The sequence below is a fragment of the Rhea pennata genome, chromosome 2 (assembly GCF_028389875.1).
Source record: "Rhea pennata isolate bPtePen1 chromosome 2, bPtePen1.pri, whole genome shotgun sequence".
NCBI classification, from domain to species: Eukaryota; Metazoa; Chordata; class Aves; order Rheiformes; family Rheidae; genus Rhea; species Rhea pennata.
In genome coordinates this window covers 80,207,941-80,222,788 of record NC_084664.1, presented here as the reverse complement: position 1 = coordinate 80,222,788, position 14,848 = coordinate 80,207,941, and the positions used below count along the sequence as shown (strand labels likewise).

General features: G+C 39.9%; 1 protein-coding gene across 1 annotated transcript in view; it reads left to right on the top strand.

Annotated features, from left to right (window-relative positions):
* Nucleotides 1–14,848, top strand: part of MYO10 (myosin X) — a 174,563-nt gene that overhangs the window by 91,504 nt on the left and 68,211 nt on the right. The window contains exons 4-9 of the mRNA XM_062569834.1: nucleotides 303–490; nucleotides 7,307–7,441; nucleotides 9,079–9,203; nucleotides 10,244–10,257; nucleotides 10,386–10,470; nucleotides 11,153–11,256. Of these exons, the coding sequence (XP_062425818.1) occupies nucleotides 303–490; nucleotides 7,307–7,441; nucleotides 9,079–9,203; nucleotides 10,244–10,257; nucleotides 10,386–10,470; nucleotides 11,153–11,256 (651 nt within the window). The remainder of the gene's footprint in view (nucleotides 1–302; nucleotides 491–7,306; nucleotides 7,442–9,078; nucleotides 9,204–10,243; nucleotides 10,258–10,385; nucleotides 10,471–11,152; nucleotides 11,257–14,848) is intronic.

Here is a 14,848-nt window from a genome sequence, read left to right as displayed (position 1 = left end):
TCAGAAGTGCTTGTAGATGTTACTATGCAGCTGTGAGTGATGTTAACACAGAGGTTTGTACAGCAGAGGAGTTCTGTGCTGTTGATGGGATAAGTATGAAAACGTGATGGAGGTGGAAACAATTTTCACCCATTTGTTGCTTTTGTCAAAGGGGGAAAAAAGCAGGAAAAAATGCTAGCACCTATATCCAAACTCCATAAGGATTGTCAAGCTTTTGCAAACATTTATTTATTGTCTTTCTATTGACTTTTATTCTATTCCATCACATGTATAATAACTGTGGGGAAATTGTATGCTTGCAGACATACATTGGTTCCATAGTTGCCTCTGTGAACCCATACAAGACCATTCCAGGACTGTATGACTGCACTGCCGTGGAGCAATACAGCAAGCACCACATGGGAGAGATTGCACCTCATATCTTTGCTGTGGCAAACGAGTGCTACCGCTGCCTTTGGAAGCGTCATGACAACCAGTGTATCCTCATCAGGTAAATGGCTGCTGTTTAAATTATCCCTGCTGGTTGGCTTTTAAAGGTGATTTAGAAATATATATTTGGGCCAAATGGAGAGGAAAACTCTAAGAGAAAGCATGTTTTTAAATCATCAGAGGTGTGGAAGAGATTTTTGAATTTGCTGTTTATCATTCTGTTGACCTCTGACAAAATGTTCATTTTGCTTATGCATCCTATAACTTAATGTATTGAAAAAATATTTTATTTTTGTGCATTTTTGCTGCTTACCCCTCTGATTTTAATTTAAGCGCTTCCCCTACTGGTTTATGCATCACCATGCAGCTTGGTAGTTTGTCACTGCTAGACCCTGAACCTGATATCTAGAGAAGAAGGAAAAACAAAACAAAACTCCCATCCCAGTCTTGAGGAAGACAGTAAATAATGATAGTGAAAGAGAAAACCCTCCACATTTGAGTTGCTTATTTCTGCCTGATTAATTTTCCTTGCTTAATCTAATTGTGCTTTAATTTAATGGTGATTTAATAGCTTCCCTTTTGATCCACTGTGGTGCTTGTGTTCAGAATTTTGCTGATGCCGAATGTAGATGGAGAGCAGTTGGCATTTCAATAACTTTTAGTTGCTTGCAGCCCCTCCTGCCTTCACATCCCAGAAAAGAAGTAAAAAGAGCCAGCTCTTTTCCTGATGTGGCTTTCTTCCCGCAGCATGCCAGCTCAGCTGCACTGGCTTATGCAGCAGGAAAGCCGATGCCTCTCCAGCACGCTGGCACGGCGTGCTGGATCAGCAGGGGCAGCACGGTGGCCGTGGTTGTACGGCACCTTTCCGTTCTCTCAGGGTAGATGCACCGCAAGCGAGAGCTCCTATTCCCCGTCTCCCCTCTCTCCTACTTCGGCAGTATTTTGGGTGTAACAGGGCCTTGATTAAGCCTGTTTGCTTTCGCCTTCCACCAGCCTCAAATTTGAGCAAATGTGACAGAAATGAGAACTCTTCAGGCACAAGCTGACATGATTTTGGCTTTCTCCTGGCCTCCATGGGAGCTCTTGAAGCAGCCATGGACTGGGGACCAGGCAGCTGGCAGGGCAGAGAAGGGATGTGACAAAGTGGCAGCCATGCCTTCTGCAGTAGGAGGTTGGTTTCTACCTACATTTAAAATTACAGACCAGTTTGCAAGTTTGCCTGGAAGAGAAAATGATTTAGCACATGTTAAAAACCCAAGCTGTTTTTGGAAATGTGAATCAGATACAGCACCGCTAAGTCTGTTTTCAACTTCTCTGAAAGCTCTTAGCTGGAAGTGCTACTCTGTCCTCTCTCTTCTCCAGGCAGTTTCAGCCTAATAATGCCTAAAATGGCACAGAGATAGGGAGGGCTGCATGTATTTTCAATTATAGACTTGCTTCCTTTTTTTTTTTTTTTCCCTTTTATATATACATACACACACACACAAATATATGTATATATGCACATGCATACACGCATACACACTATTGTACATTTAAAGCTCAGTCCAGGTTACACTCCAAGAAAAAATTAAATGTACCTGCTTCATTTGAAAAAAAATTAGTTTGGAATCATGATTTCATGGCGTAATGTCAGATAATTATTAATGAACAGTCCACCTACCCTGAATCTTCAGGACTGAAATCCTTTCTGATGCCTACCTAGTGGCCACTGGTATTTTTCTTAATCTCATCATACATTGGCCTAAGTATTTACCTTTCTTTCCAATTCTCCACAAGCCACAAAAAGAGAGGCAGAATTTGTCCTGGAAAAGAAAAGTCTCAGAAGCTCTGGAGGAGTTTCCAGCAGTCTCTGCTCTGCAAACCATGTGCCTTGGTAGAGATGAGCCATAATAAGGAAAAGTTTCATGTTAGCAGTACCTTTTAAGATAGTTTGCCATAGTCTTGGACTAAAACAATGATTCTGAATAAGTTCAATGTTCTGGACAAGTGTAGTAATACTACTTTCTAAGGGTATCTTCAGTTTCTACAGAATATGAGGGAAATTGTAATTTACAAGAACAAATACAAAATAAATTTCCTTTTGTAAAGCAAGATAATCTACTGTAGCTTGTAAAGGACTTGGAGCAGGATTTTTTAAAGTTACTAGATGTTTTCAGTGGGCATTTTGAAGTTTAGGAAGGTCTTCACGATTGCATAATTCAGTTTGGGGCATCAAATTGGAGGCAGAGCCAATTCCCTAGTCCTGTTCAGCATCCTGGTCATGCCTGCATGGCTGGCTTAGAATTTGATGTTGCAGCAACTCACTGTCAGGCTCACTTGGTTATTACTGGCATTTGAAAATATGGTCAAGCAGGACTCTGGTTAATGTCTGAATTCAGGCAAATAACTTAGTATTATATTTCATGTAAGTGATGATACAAAAGAAAATTTTGTTCCCACATGAAAATATAATAAACACATTCAGTTAAAATCAGTAAGTTTTCAGAGTAGGTTTCAAATTCTGATACGCAGTTTTCACCTGTTCCTAGTTTGGGGATCTAAAAACTCAATAGCAAGTGGAAACTGCCTTATGAAGTAAGGCATTTACAATGTTGGTGGGGTTTTTTTGTTTTTTTGTTTTTTTTTTTTTAATGATCTGCTGGACTTGAAGTGCCTCCTGCTGGCGGTCAGAATTTGTTCAGCTTTGTTTTGGAGATGCCTTTTTAAGAATGTGGTATTTGGAATCAAAAACCTGTGAAAAAGCTTCTAGATTATTTTGAAATGTTTTGAATTTTTCTGAGTGGAATAAAATGAGAGAATTAAAGCAAGAATGTGAATCAAAAACTATCACCAATAGTGAGCTAAAATGTAAAATAAATCCCAGATCATTTTTCCAGTATAACCTCTCAGAATAAAGGTGAAAATGTGAATATAGAAGGGATAATATTCTGTGAACTTCTCTGAAGATGCTTGGTTGTTGATCAGTGCTACATAGGCTTATTTATGCTAATACTGTAAAAGAATGACTTAGCCTATAATGTCAACAGAGGGGCGCAGTGGAGAAACCGTGCAGAACCTGTGCATTAAAATATTAACACAATTACGATTTTTTTTTCTGCCAGGCTAGAAGTTGATTCTGTGTTTATTGAGCTAAAGCTTTTAATTCAAAAATGTCTGTGTTCATGTTGTTCTGAACCTTTCAAATGGCCAGTTTCATTTTGGGGTGGGGGGGAAGCTTATCACAGTTAAATTTGGTGCTGTCACAGACACATTACAAAACTATTTACATCATCTGATTGTTTCAGCTCCCATGCTGCTGTTCATGGAAAGCCAAATGAACAGCTCAAGCTGAATAGCTGGTCTGGGCACCTTGGCAGGAACAGGAAGGGAATTCCTTGCTGTTAATTGAGGAATAGCCAAGCAGTCAAGAGACCTCTCTGAGTTCAACTCATGATTAGCTGACATGTTTAGGTTGTAGTTTTGTATATTTTGTATATTTTTGTTGCTTTTTTTGTATATGGTGGTCTAAGAAGTGTAGAGCAATAGAAGGAGTGGCAACAGCCACGCTGAGTTACATTCTCAGGTTGATGCCATGAGTGGGAAATCATAGTCAAAAAACAGTTTGTTCTGTCTGTTATATATCTGTCATCTGATGGCCTGACATTTTTTTTGTTGTTCAGCTTGAAAATCAACATAAAACAAACTACTCTTTGGATAAGACCCAGATTTTTGATGGAAGACTTGCTTATGAGGCTGACATACCAAAATTCTCTTGTGCATTTTAAAAAACTATGTTTGCTGATGAGGCCTATTTTGTTTGTGTGTGTCTGTCTTTGGGGTTTTAAAGCCAGAAGAAAGAGCTGACAAGTGATTTAGAGTTGTGTTGATCGAGCCTTATTTGCATCAAGTCCTTCAGAATGAGAAGTCTCTCTTACTGACCCCCATTTTTCATTGCATCAGTATGGAGTTCAGATTGTTGTGCCCTTCGTGAGATGCCTTGTGTAGAACAAGTCATGGAGAAAGATTAAAGATCTCCTAAATGGGGGCCTTGTGGGTTGTTTTCATATTTAATATATTCAAAGGGAAGGGAAAAAAATCACAGCTACCTTCACACACGCCAAATAATAGGTCCTGAGCTGAGCAGCGTCATATAGGAATGAAGTCTTGCAGTCATGCTGGAGGGATTGTGAAATCATCCACTCAATGCTCAGTAGTATTTGTAAAACTAAATAGAATTTAGTCGTTACTAGCAAAGGACTAGAGAACAAAATAGAGATCATTGTGTAAATCCATGGTCTGCTCACGTCTTGAATATTGTGAACGGCATTTTCCCCCTAGCTTTATATCCAAAAGGACTTGATGCTTCAGAGGAGAACAAAAGGGAACAGAAGTGTAGAGTGGCTTCTGTATGTGGGAATGGCTGAGTAAACTGGACAGCTTGGCAGCAGGGTGATCGATGTCTGTGAAGTCGGGAGTAGCAGGGAGAGGGACTGCAGGGATGTATTGTTTGCTGTTCCTTCCAATACAAGAACTAGATGGTATCAAATGAAGCTTATAGGTAAATCCAAGTCAGCAGGAGATGGCTTTTTGTACAGCCTATAATCACCTTTACAGTAGGATGTTTTGGATGTTAGAAGTTCATGAGGTTTTTAAGGTATGTGGCTAGAAACTCATGGAAGATAAGTCCATTGAGGATTAGAAGACGCTGGGAAGCTGGGAAAATATGGAAGGGAAAATATTGTCTTCTCTGAGTGTCCCCTTTTGGTCACTGTCAGATACAGGATGGCAGATCTTTGGGTGACCCAGTCCTGAGCATCTAGTGTTCTAAGAAAAAATCAAGAGATTATAGTCCTGCATAGTATCAACTTTACTAGAAATAAGTATAGAAAATACTTTTCAATGAGCTTTGAATATATCACTTACAGAATTGCTCTTGATTACGCTGGGATAACACAGCTTCCATGGTGCAACTACTAATGCTTCAGAATGTAGGCTGTGTGATGGTGACAGGTGAAGGATAGTGTCCTCAGAAGAGCTGATGTCACTCTGACACCCAGATCTCAGCAATGGAGCTCAAAGCAAGAGAATGTAAGCAGGAAGAGATATGTGCCTCTTGATGGGATTTTTGCACCAGACAAAGGATTTTTGCACCAGGCAAGCATATGCGAACTACTTTCAAAATAGTAAAAGTGTTGTGCTAGTCTTTTAAGATACAAAGAGCCAGTATCAAATATGGGATATAGTAAAGATTTACTTCCTTGGCAAAGGAGCATGAATGCGTATGGGTCTGCAGAGAGAAAGGGAACAGATACCAAAAAGGCTTAGACTGTGGAGGAAGGTGGTTATAAGCTGGAATCCCGAGGGTAAAATTAAATTAAACATACTGCAGAATTTGTTTGAGATGGTAAATATATGATGGATAAAACATATATAACTCAAACTTACCAGTGTGTAGTGTATTTTTAATGAGGTTTTTGAAACATTTTAAAGACTTGCTGATTCTTTCTGGGAAATGTTTAAAAATAAATCTCAGCTAAAAGACTTTTAGACTCATTATGTAATCTATGCTTCTTCCTTGATTATTTTTGTAACTATTCATTGCACTACTGCTTCCTTGGGCTATACCTTTGTTCTTTGCTTTTTTTACTAGAAACCATCATTATCCTTTGTCATGACCTAAAGCGACTAGGTTTACCACTTACAATGGTACAACGAAAGACTGTCAGCTAAACTGTGCTTATTACATAAGCCTAGTTATGCTCCATCCTAGTCAATGACAGACCTCCAACCTGCTACAATGAAAAGGGTAGGATGAGGCCAAAATGTACCTCCTTCTCATGGAAGTAAACAAGAATTAGGCACAGCTTAATTAGGAATTAAGAAAACTAGGAATTAGGTTGCAGGTTAATATTTGATGCCATGACTTCAGATGAAAAGTAAACAAACTAGACAAACCACAAGCTTTGTTTCTTCATACTTCACAGCGTGCTTTTAATTAAAAGATACATGATTGAAGAGAAGTGAGATTGGGGAAACAAGCAAAATTTACACCTTTCAGTCAAATGGTCTAAAAAAGGAAATCAAGTATATTGCTTTCTGCTTACATCAGTAGTATTGCTTATTAATATTTTGCTTTTCAAATGTCAGTTTAGCATTTCTACATAACTTAGTTCCTTTGGTGGTAAAGATGAAAGGTTATACATGCTGCATGTGCACTGAAGGAGAGAAGTAAAAGACTAGGTGAAAATATACAGAGTCATTTTGAATTCAGGTAAGTATGGTTTATTTGGCCTGCCATTAGAAAGTTTGTTTAAAGAACATGTGTACCTCATGAAGAGTATCAGCATTAATAGTATTAGCAGCTTTTATGTGCTATAACATGCACTGGTGTCTCTAATGTTCTCTGTCTTTGCAGCAAGGCTGCCTCCTTAGCTAGACTGCTGCAGCTTAATTCCAGACCTTCCCAGCTTCATTTGCTTAGGGAAAGTCCCCACATTCTTTACTTTCTCACTGACCATTTTTAAGCTGTGAGACTGTGCCTCTTTGTGCTATTTTTGCTTTTCTCTGTTGGTGAGGCTTGTTGGTCCTGTGTGTTCAGAGAACTCTTCTTAACCTCATGGATGTCCTGCACATCTATATTCAATAAATGCCTTGAAATGCTGTCTGAAAAGTGGTGCAAAGTGTGAAGTTAGCATATTTTTTTTGTTGAATGTCATATTCAGCAAATTTAAAGGTGTATTATGCTTACTATGAATTCTGCTGCTATTTGATAGTCCTACATACGTGTCCCAGTCTCTAGCTTATTGTAACTTAGAGAATTGGCCAAAGGACTTTTCCCCTGCTGCTGGAACTGTCAAAACTCTCCTTCTTCTTCTTCTTCTTCTTCTTCTTTCAGTGGTGAAAGTGGTGCTGGTAAGACAGAAAGCACTAAGCTGATTCTCAAGTTCTTATCTGCAATGAGCCAACACTCACTGGAAATGTCTTCCAGAGAGAAAACCTTCTGTGTGGAGCAAGCTATTCTTGAAAGCAGGTACTTCATTCATATTCTTGTATGTGGTCCTGGATATTGCACAAAAGGGTCTGTTAACTGAGCTGGGATGGTCGTAGAGGCTAAAAATACTTAAAACCTAGATTAATGTAAAAATATTGGTGGAAAAATCAGGAAAAAAATACATGCTGGTACCAGAGAATAGACTGACAGGTATAAATTTGCCCTGTTAACGGTTTTGATAGTCTTGTTCAGTTGTTGTTTTGTTAGTATAAAAGAAACCAATTTTCTATGTATTACATGATAGTTACATTCAGATTAAAAAAATCCTTATAGAAGTCTGTTTTATACCACAGACACTATTATTATTAAGCACCTGTTGAACTGTGGTTTCTTTAACTGGAAGTCACTGTTGAATCAAAAATGTGAGGATGTGCAGGTTCTTCAAGCAGCTTGTGAGGGGCTAGAAAATCTTTGTTTCTTTTGAAACCCCCTATGTATATGCTTTTCATCCCTTCTGAAACCCATTTCACCAAGAAAGAAAGACTTGCTTTCTTCTTAGCACAGATTTTTACCAGTTATTGCCAATACTGTGTTGGTCACATTTTAAGGAAAAGACTGAATCACTGATAAATGGTTTCGAGACAGTCTCTCTACATGTGCAGTGTGATATAAGCTCTCTGATTTTATAGGAGTAGTATGTACTTCCAGCGCAGTGGTAATTAGTTAAATAACCTGCAATTGATTAATTTGCTTTTCCAAATCTCCGAATACACAGATGTTTTCCAAAAGCCATAAGCCTTGTCAGTGAAATGAAAGAGTTTACAATGTAACTAAATATGTGGGTGAATTTGCAAAGCAATAAAATTAATGTTGGAAATGGTGAAATTTCCTTAAAACAATATCATCTGGGTGCTCTAGAAAGTGAAGAGCACAGTGGGATATCTTAATGAAGCACAGAGATGGAGATTTTTAAAATATATGATGGTTTAATGGTGGCCATTTTTGTCTGAGGCTGAATTCAGATAATCAAAATGAGAGAAACAGATGATGGAAGAGAAAAACTGTTAGCTTGGTGTATGTAGCCTGAGAAGAAGGTAAGGGAGATGGGGCATGATAGGATAAAGAGTGCATGTGATAGAAGCACACTCAGGAAAAGGAAGATCAGGAAAGCTGCTATAACAGATGAGTAGATGCACCAGATAAGTTGAACACTATACACTCAGTGCTCAAATAACATGTGCTTCCAAGCTATTAAAAAACAAAGACAATTCAAGGTCTATTATTTCTATCTCTATACTTCTTCTCTGTTCACTTGCTGTATCTGGATTTAAAGAATTTTTTGTTTTTAATTGCCATATGACAAGGACTATTTTCCCTGCATCTGTTGAGCAACATGTGCACACTGAGATTTCTTATTTTCTGATTTGCATCTGCTGCACAGTTACAAACTGTACAAGAGCTTAGTACTGTAAATTTTGTTGCCTGAATACTTATATCTGTTGATACCAAATAAAGATGTTCATCATCAGGATAATGCTGAGGATATATAGGCTAAGGCCAAGGAGGATGTCAAAAGCAGACTTTACACAGTGCCATTCCTTTTGCCAGTCCCATGTGAAACTCATAGCTTGCTAGTCAGGCATTAACACTTTTGTCATTCTTTTGTATTTTTACAGTCCAATTATGGAAGCTTTTGGAAATGCGAAGACTGTTTACAACAACAACTCAAGTCGCTTTGGGAAGTTTATTCAGCTGAACATCTGTCAGAAAGGAAACATTCAGGGAGGAAGAATTATAGATTGTATCCTTGTTTGATGATTTGCCTCAGTGTTTCCAGGCAGCCCACATATACCTCCTCTGTGGAGAACTGAGAGAGAAGTAGCTCACACTTTTCTATCCTTTCACCCTACTCACAAACATGCAGCATTCACTTGACCTGGTTTAGGTGGGAAAGGCAAGCAGTACAACCAGATTTTGTGGACACCTTTGTGCTCATGTAGACATGCATTTATAGCAGAGTGGGCCATATGTACACTTAGATGACCAAGCTCTTGTGTTGCAACTGATACCGTGGTTCATGTATATCCTCCTACATCATGAGCTAATAGGACCTTAATTCTTGGGTCTAATCTCAGTTCTCAAATGTTTTCCCTCAGTGATTATATCTGAAGATAAATTTCTCAGTTACTAGAAAAGTAGTTCAAAGAGCAGAGCTGCTGATTTTCTATAGTATGAGCACGTGTGGTCTGGTCCTTGGATATGTCCTGCCTTTGGCAAAATTGGACCAGCAGGCAGCACGAACAGAGCACCAGAGTGCAGGGACAGGGAGCTGTATAGATGAAGATGTAACAGATTATGCAGGCATGTCGCAGACTGTGCTTGCTGTTTTGAAGCAGTAACTGGAATAGTTGAGCATCCTGCTTCCCTGTTTGGGGGAAATTTGCTGCTGGTGCTGCTTTCACAAATCCTACCTAGGGTTTTGAACATAAACTGCTTTTGCAGTGAGATAAATTCATCCTTAAAGGTGTTCCCAAGCTTTAGTAGGAAAAAGAGAATGTAAAGAAAAGCAGATGCCATTTAAAATCCAGAAAGTGACACGTCCAATTTTGGAGGGAATGGAGGAAAAGAAGGTGGGGGAAAATACTGGTATTTGAACTATTGTATTATTATCACTGCTGTTACTTTATTCGTCTTGTTATGGCGGTAGGCAAGTTTTAAGAAAAGACAGTGAAGCTTTTCCTGTTGTCTGAAATGAAAGCATAAGGAAGGTTATAAATAGCTTGTACATTAAATGTTTTTTTGCTTTATTCCTTGACTGAAGTTTTTTGTATGTGGCTGCAGATTTATTGGAAAAAGTAAGTTGATACTTGCTTTTGCTCAGTTAATTTTGTTTTATTTATTTATTTATTTATTTGAAATTGTGGACAAATAAATTCTCCTTAAAAATGATCCCTTAAATGGAAACTATTTTTTACTTTGACAGAACCGTGTAGTAAGACAGAACCCTGGAGAAAGAAATTATCATATATTCTATGCTCTGCTGGCAGGGGTAGAAGAGAGAGAGAAAGGTGAGTGGCAAAACACAAGCCATACAACTGTAGTGGCTCTAAACTAGTAGTCAGCCATGGTGACAATGGTAGAAAATTTAACTGTAGGAACCCAATAACCCAAACATAAGAAATAGATTATTTATTAAGTATGAATTCACTGAATGTGAATTTGAGCTCAACTTGAAAGCAACTTGCTCAGCTGAAGAATGTCACCAGGCTGCAGGTAGTTTTATGCCCAGCTTCTGCTGAAGCCCTGGGAAAATTATTTGGGGACAAACATGCTTCACTCTGTTCAAGCTGAATATTTTTGATGATACCAAATAAGTCCACAGCAACAAAGATAAGAATTCTTGTTCCTCTAATCCCCTCTCATAAAGAATAAATCCGCTGAACAAAAGAAATGACATTTATATATGTGCAAAATTGCCTAAGGCCGTCTCATCACGTCCCTGTGGGCCTGCTGTCTTTGCATGCTAAAAAGCAGCTTTAACTCCATTGTACAGCTAAGTAAAGCAAAATAACTGAACAAAATAAACTCCCATATCTTTTTTTTTTTTTTTTTTTTTTAATGTAAACTTTGTGCATGATGTTTATTTCTGAGTAAATGAATTGTGGACTATTTAGTTCTTATATAGGAATCTGTTGGAGTGCTTTTGTTTTGTGGAATTTTTTCATTCCTTCTCTTTTCTCCCCTCCTTAGATGATTTTTACTTATCTGTGCCAGAGAACTACCACTACCTGAATCAATCTGGATGTATAGCGGATAAGACAATCAGTGACAAAGACTCTTTCAAGGAAGTCATTGTGAGTTGTTTTGTTAATTCTTTATGCTTTAAGGGTGCTGGTAGTGCAAATGCCTGGATCTATTGATAGAGCAGAGCACAAAGCTTTCCTATGTTTACCTGTGCTTTTCTTGACTTTCAGGTACTACATGGCATTATATTATACAGGCAGTAGACTTATATTTTCTGATAACATTTCACTGCCGTTTTGAGCATTTCTCTACCTTGCTTCCAATAACTGATTTTACTTTTATTTCTAATTGTGCTATAATTTAGTGAAATGATTACATTTTGGAATCCAAAGAGTATCAGTTGGAAAGACAATAGGACATTCATATGCCTTTGCCCTTCCATTTATGTCCAGCTGCAGTGACACTTACAGGAGTTTTGAATAATTAATGTATCCATTTGTATTTGTGTCAAAATTCTCCATATGTAGTATTGATTGAAGAAAGATGTTATGGAGTAACTGTAAGTGTAATCCCTTTGCTGTGGTAGCCTGTATCTGAAATAAAACCCAGCAATATAAACAAGGGTGTTCACAGACAGTGAGTTTTGATGTCACACTTTAAAATCTGACTCATGCCGAGCAGCCTCAGACTACAGAGTTACGCTTTGTTCCCAATTCTAAAAGCTCAAAAAATATAGTAGTAGAATTCCTTTTCCTCCTTTACCCTCCGCTAGTATAAATAGAACTACTGTAAATGTAGTGAGATGGCTGGCTATATTTATAAAAAGGCTCATTTTCATGTCTGTTCATTAGTTATCTGTGTGGAATTACTCATATAAAACTGTCAAAAACATGCAGCAATCAGAAAGCACCCTGTCTTCTGTGGGATGGCAGGCTTATTTTATCAGATGTTTTATGTTGCATGTTTTATCAGACGTTTTATATTACATACATGTGAATTTTCACTGCTTTTTCATTTTAAAGCTTTATACAGATCGTACAATGTCTGTAGTGCAACATGTTGGGATTGCACCAAGTGAGCTTTTTTAATTCTTTGGTTGAAGTTAGGAGATCCAGTTATATGGAGTAATTTACAGAATATAGTTGAATAAAATGGAAACACAGATTAAAAACCTGGTCCTGATGGAGACCTTTTGTGGAACAGCTTTATATCTAATACCTATGCTAAAGTTGTCAATTGACTACAGTGATTAGTCTATACAAACTTTTAAGATAATTGCTAATTGCTTACCATATTACTGAATTGATATGTGATAGATTTTAAAAAAACAACAAAAATCACATTTAATATCCTTCACCAAATTATTTTTGCTTAGATATTTTAATTTCTTTGCCAAAATGACGAATTACTGTCTAATGGATGCAGCAGTTATTTTTACTGTAAAACCTCCTAATCTAGTGTGGTGAAGGGTGTTGGCAAAGTTGTTAGATTATCTACACTATAGTCACATAGCTTAAGCTGATTAGCATGACATTTAATTTTTGCTAATTATCCCACAGCATGTAAAGCATGAAGTTAACTTGACAGTTAGGTTTGAATTCTGCTGTAAATAGAGACACATTTGGAATACCGAATGAGGTTGCCCCTCTGCTTTCCTAGAACAGGAGAAGGGCCAGAATTTTGCAGTTTGCACTCTCCTGTCTTCTTGTATTCTGTTTTTCCTCTTTCATATTCTTTCGTATAATTAAAGTCTTAGATTCATAGAATCAGTAAGGTTGGAAAGGACCTCTGGAGATCATCTAGTCCAACCACCCCCACTCAAGCAGGGTCACCTAGAGCATGTTAGACAGGGTTGCATCCAGGTGGGCCTTGAAGATCTCCAGAGAAGGAGACTCCACGACCTCTCTGGGCAACCTGGTCCAGTGCTCCGTCACTCTCACAGGGAAGAAATTCCTGCTCACGTGCAGGCAGAACTTCCTATGCTTCAATTTCTGCCCATTGCCTCTTGTCCGGTCACACGGGGCAACTGAAAAGAGTTTATCCCGTCCACTTGACACCCTCCCTTCAAGTACTTGAGCACATTGATAAGATCTCCCCCCTCAGGCTTCTCTTCCCCAGGCTGAAGAGGCCCAGCTCTTGCAGCTGTTCCTCATAGGGTAGATGCTCCAGCCCTCTGATCAGCTTTGTAGCCCTACGCTGGACTCTCTCCAGTAGCTCCATGTCTCTCTTGTACTGGGGAGCCTGGAACTGGACACAGTACTTGAGATGAGGCCTCCGCAGGGCTGAGTAGAGGGGCAGGATCACCTCCCTCGACCTGCTGGCAACACTCTGCCTAATGCACCCCAGGATACCATTGGCCTTCCTGACACAAGGGCACATTGCTGGCTCATGGTCAACTTCTCATCCACCAGCACTCCCAGGTCCTTCTCTGCAGAGCTGCTCTCCAGAAGGTCACCCCCCAGCTTGTACTGGTGCCTAGGGTTATTTTTCCCCAGGTGCAGGACTCTGCACTTGCCCTTGTTGAACCTCGTGAGGTTCCTCTCCACCCAGCTCTCCAGCCTGTCCAGGTCTCTCTGAATGGCAGCACAGCCCTCAGCTGTATCAGCCTCTCCTCCCAGCTTGGGATCATCAGCAAACTTTCTGAGGAGGCTCTCTGTCCCCTCATCCAGGTCATTGATGAAGAAGTTGAACAGGATGGGACCCAGTACTGAGCCCTGGGGGACGCCACTAGCCACAGGCCTCCAACTGGACTCCATGCCACTGATGCCAACCCTCTGAGCTCTGCCTTTCAGCCAGTTCTCAATCCACCTCACTGCCCACTCGTCTAACCCACACTTCCTGAGCTTCTCTAGGAGGATGTTATGGGAGACAGAGTCAAAAGCCTTGGTGAAGTCAAGGTACACAATGTCCACTGCTCTCCCCTCATTTACCCAGCCAGTCATTCCATCAGAGAAGGCTCTCAGGTTGGTTGAACAGGATTTCCCCTTGGTGAATCCATGCTGGCTGCTCCTGATTTCCTTCTTATCCTCCATATGCCTGGAGATGACATCCAGAATGAGCTGTTGCATCACCTTTCCAGGGATGGAGGTGAGGCTGACCGGCGTATAGTTGCCTGGGTCCTCCTTCTTGCCCTTCTTGAAGACGGGAGTGACACTGGCTTTCTTCCAGTCCTCAGGCACCTCTCCGGTTCTCCAGGACCTTTCAAAGATGATGAAGAGCGGCCTGGCAACAACATCCGTCAGCTCCCTCAGTACCTGTGGGTGCCTCCCATCTGGGCCCATGGATTTTTGGATGTCTAGCCTGCCCAGAAGGTCTCTAATCCTGTTTTCCTCAACCAAAGGAAAGTCTTCCATTCTCCAGAGTTTCTCCCTCATGTCCAGTCTGCGAGGTTCATGAGGGTTGCCCTTGGCAGTGAAGACTGAAGCAAAGAAGGCATTCACTAATTCTGCCTTCTCTGTATCCCTTGTCACCAGGGCCCCTGCCCCATTCAGTAGTGGGCCCACGTTTTCCCTCCCCTTGCTGTTGATGTATTTGAAGAAGCCCTTCCTGTTGTCCTTAACATCCCTTGCCAGACTCAATTCCAGCTGGGCCTTCGCCTTCCTCGCAGCATGTCTGCATACTCTGACTGCATTCCTATAATTCTCCCAAGTAGCCTGTCCCTTCTTCCACATTCTGTATACTTTCTTCTTCTGTCTGAATTTG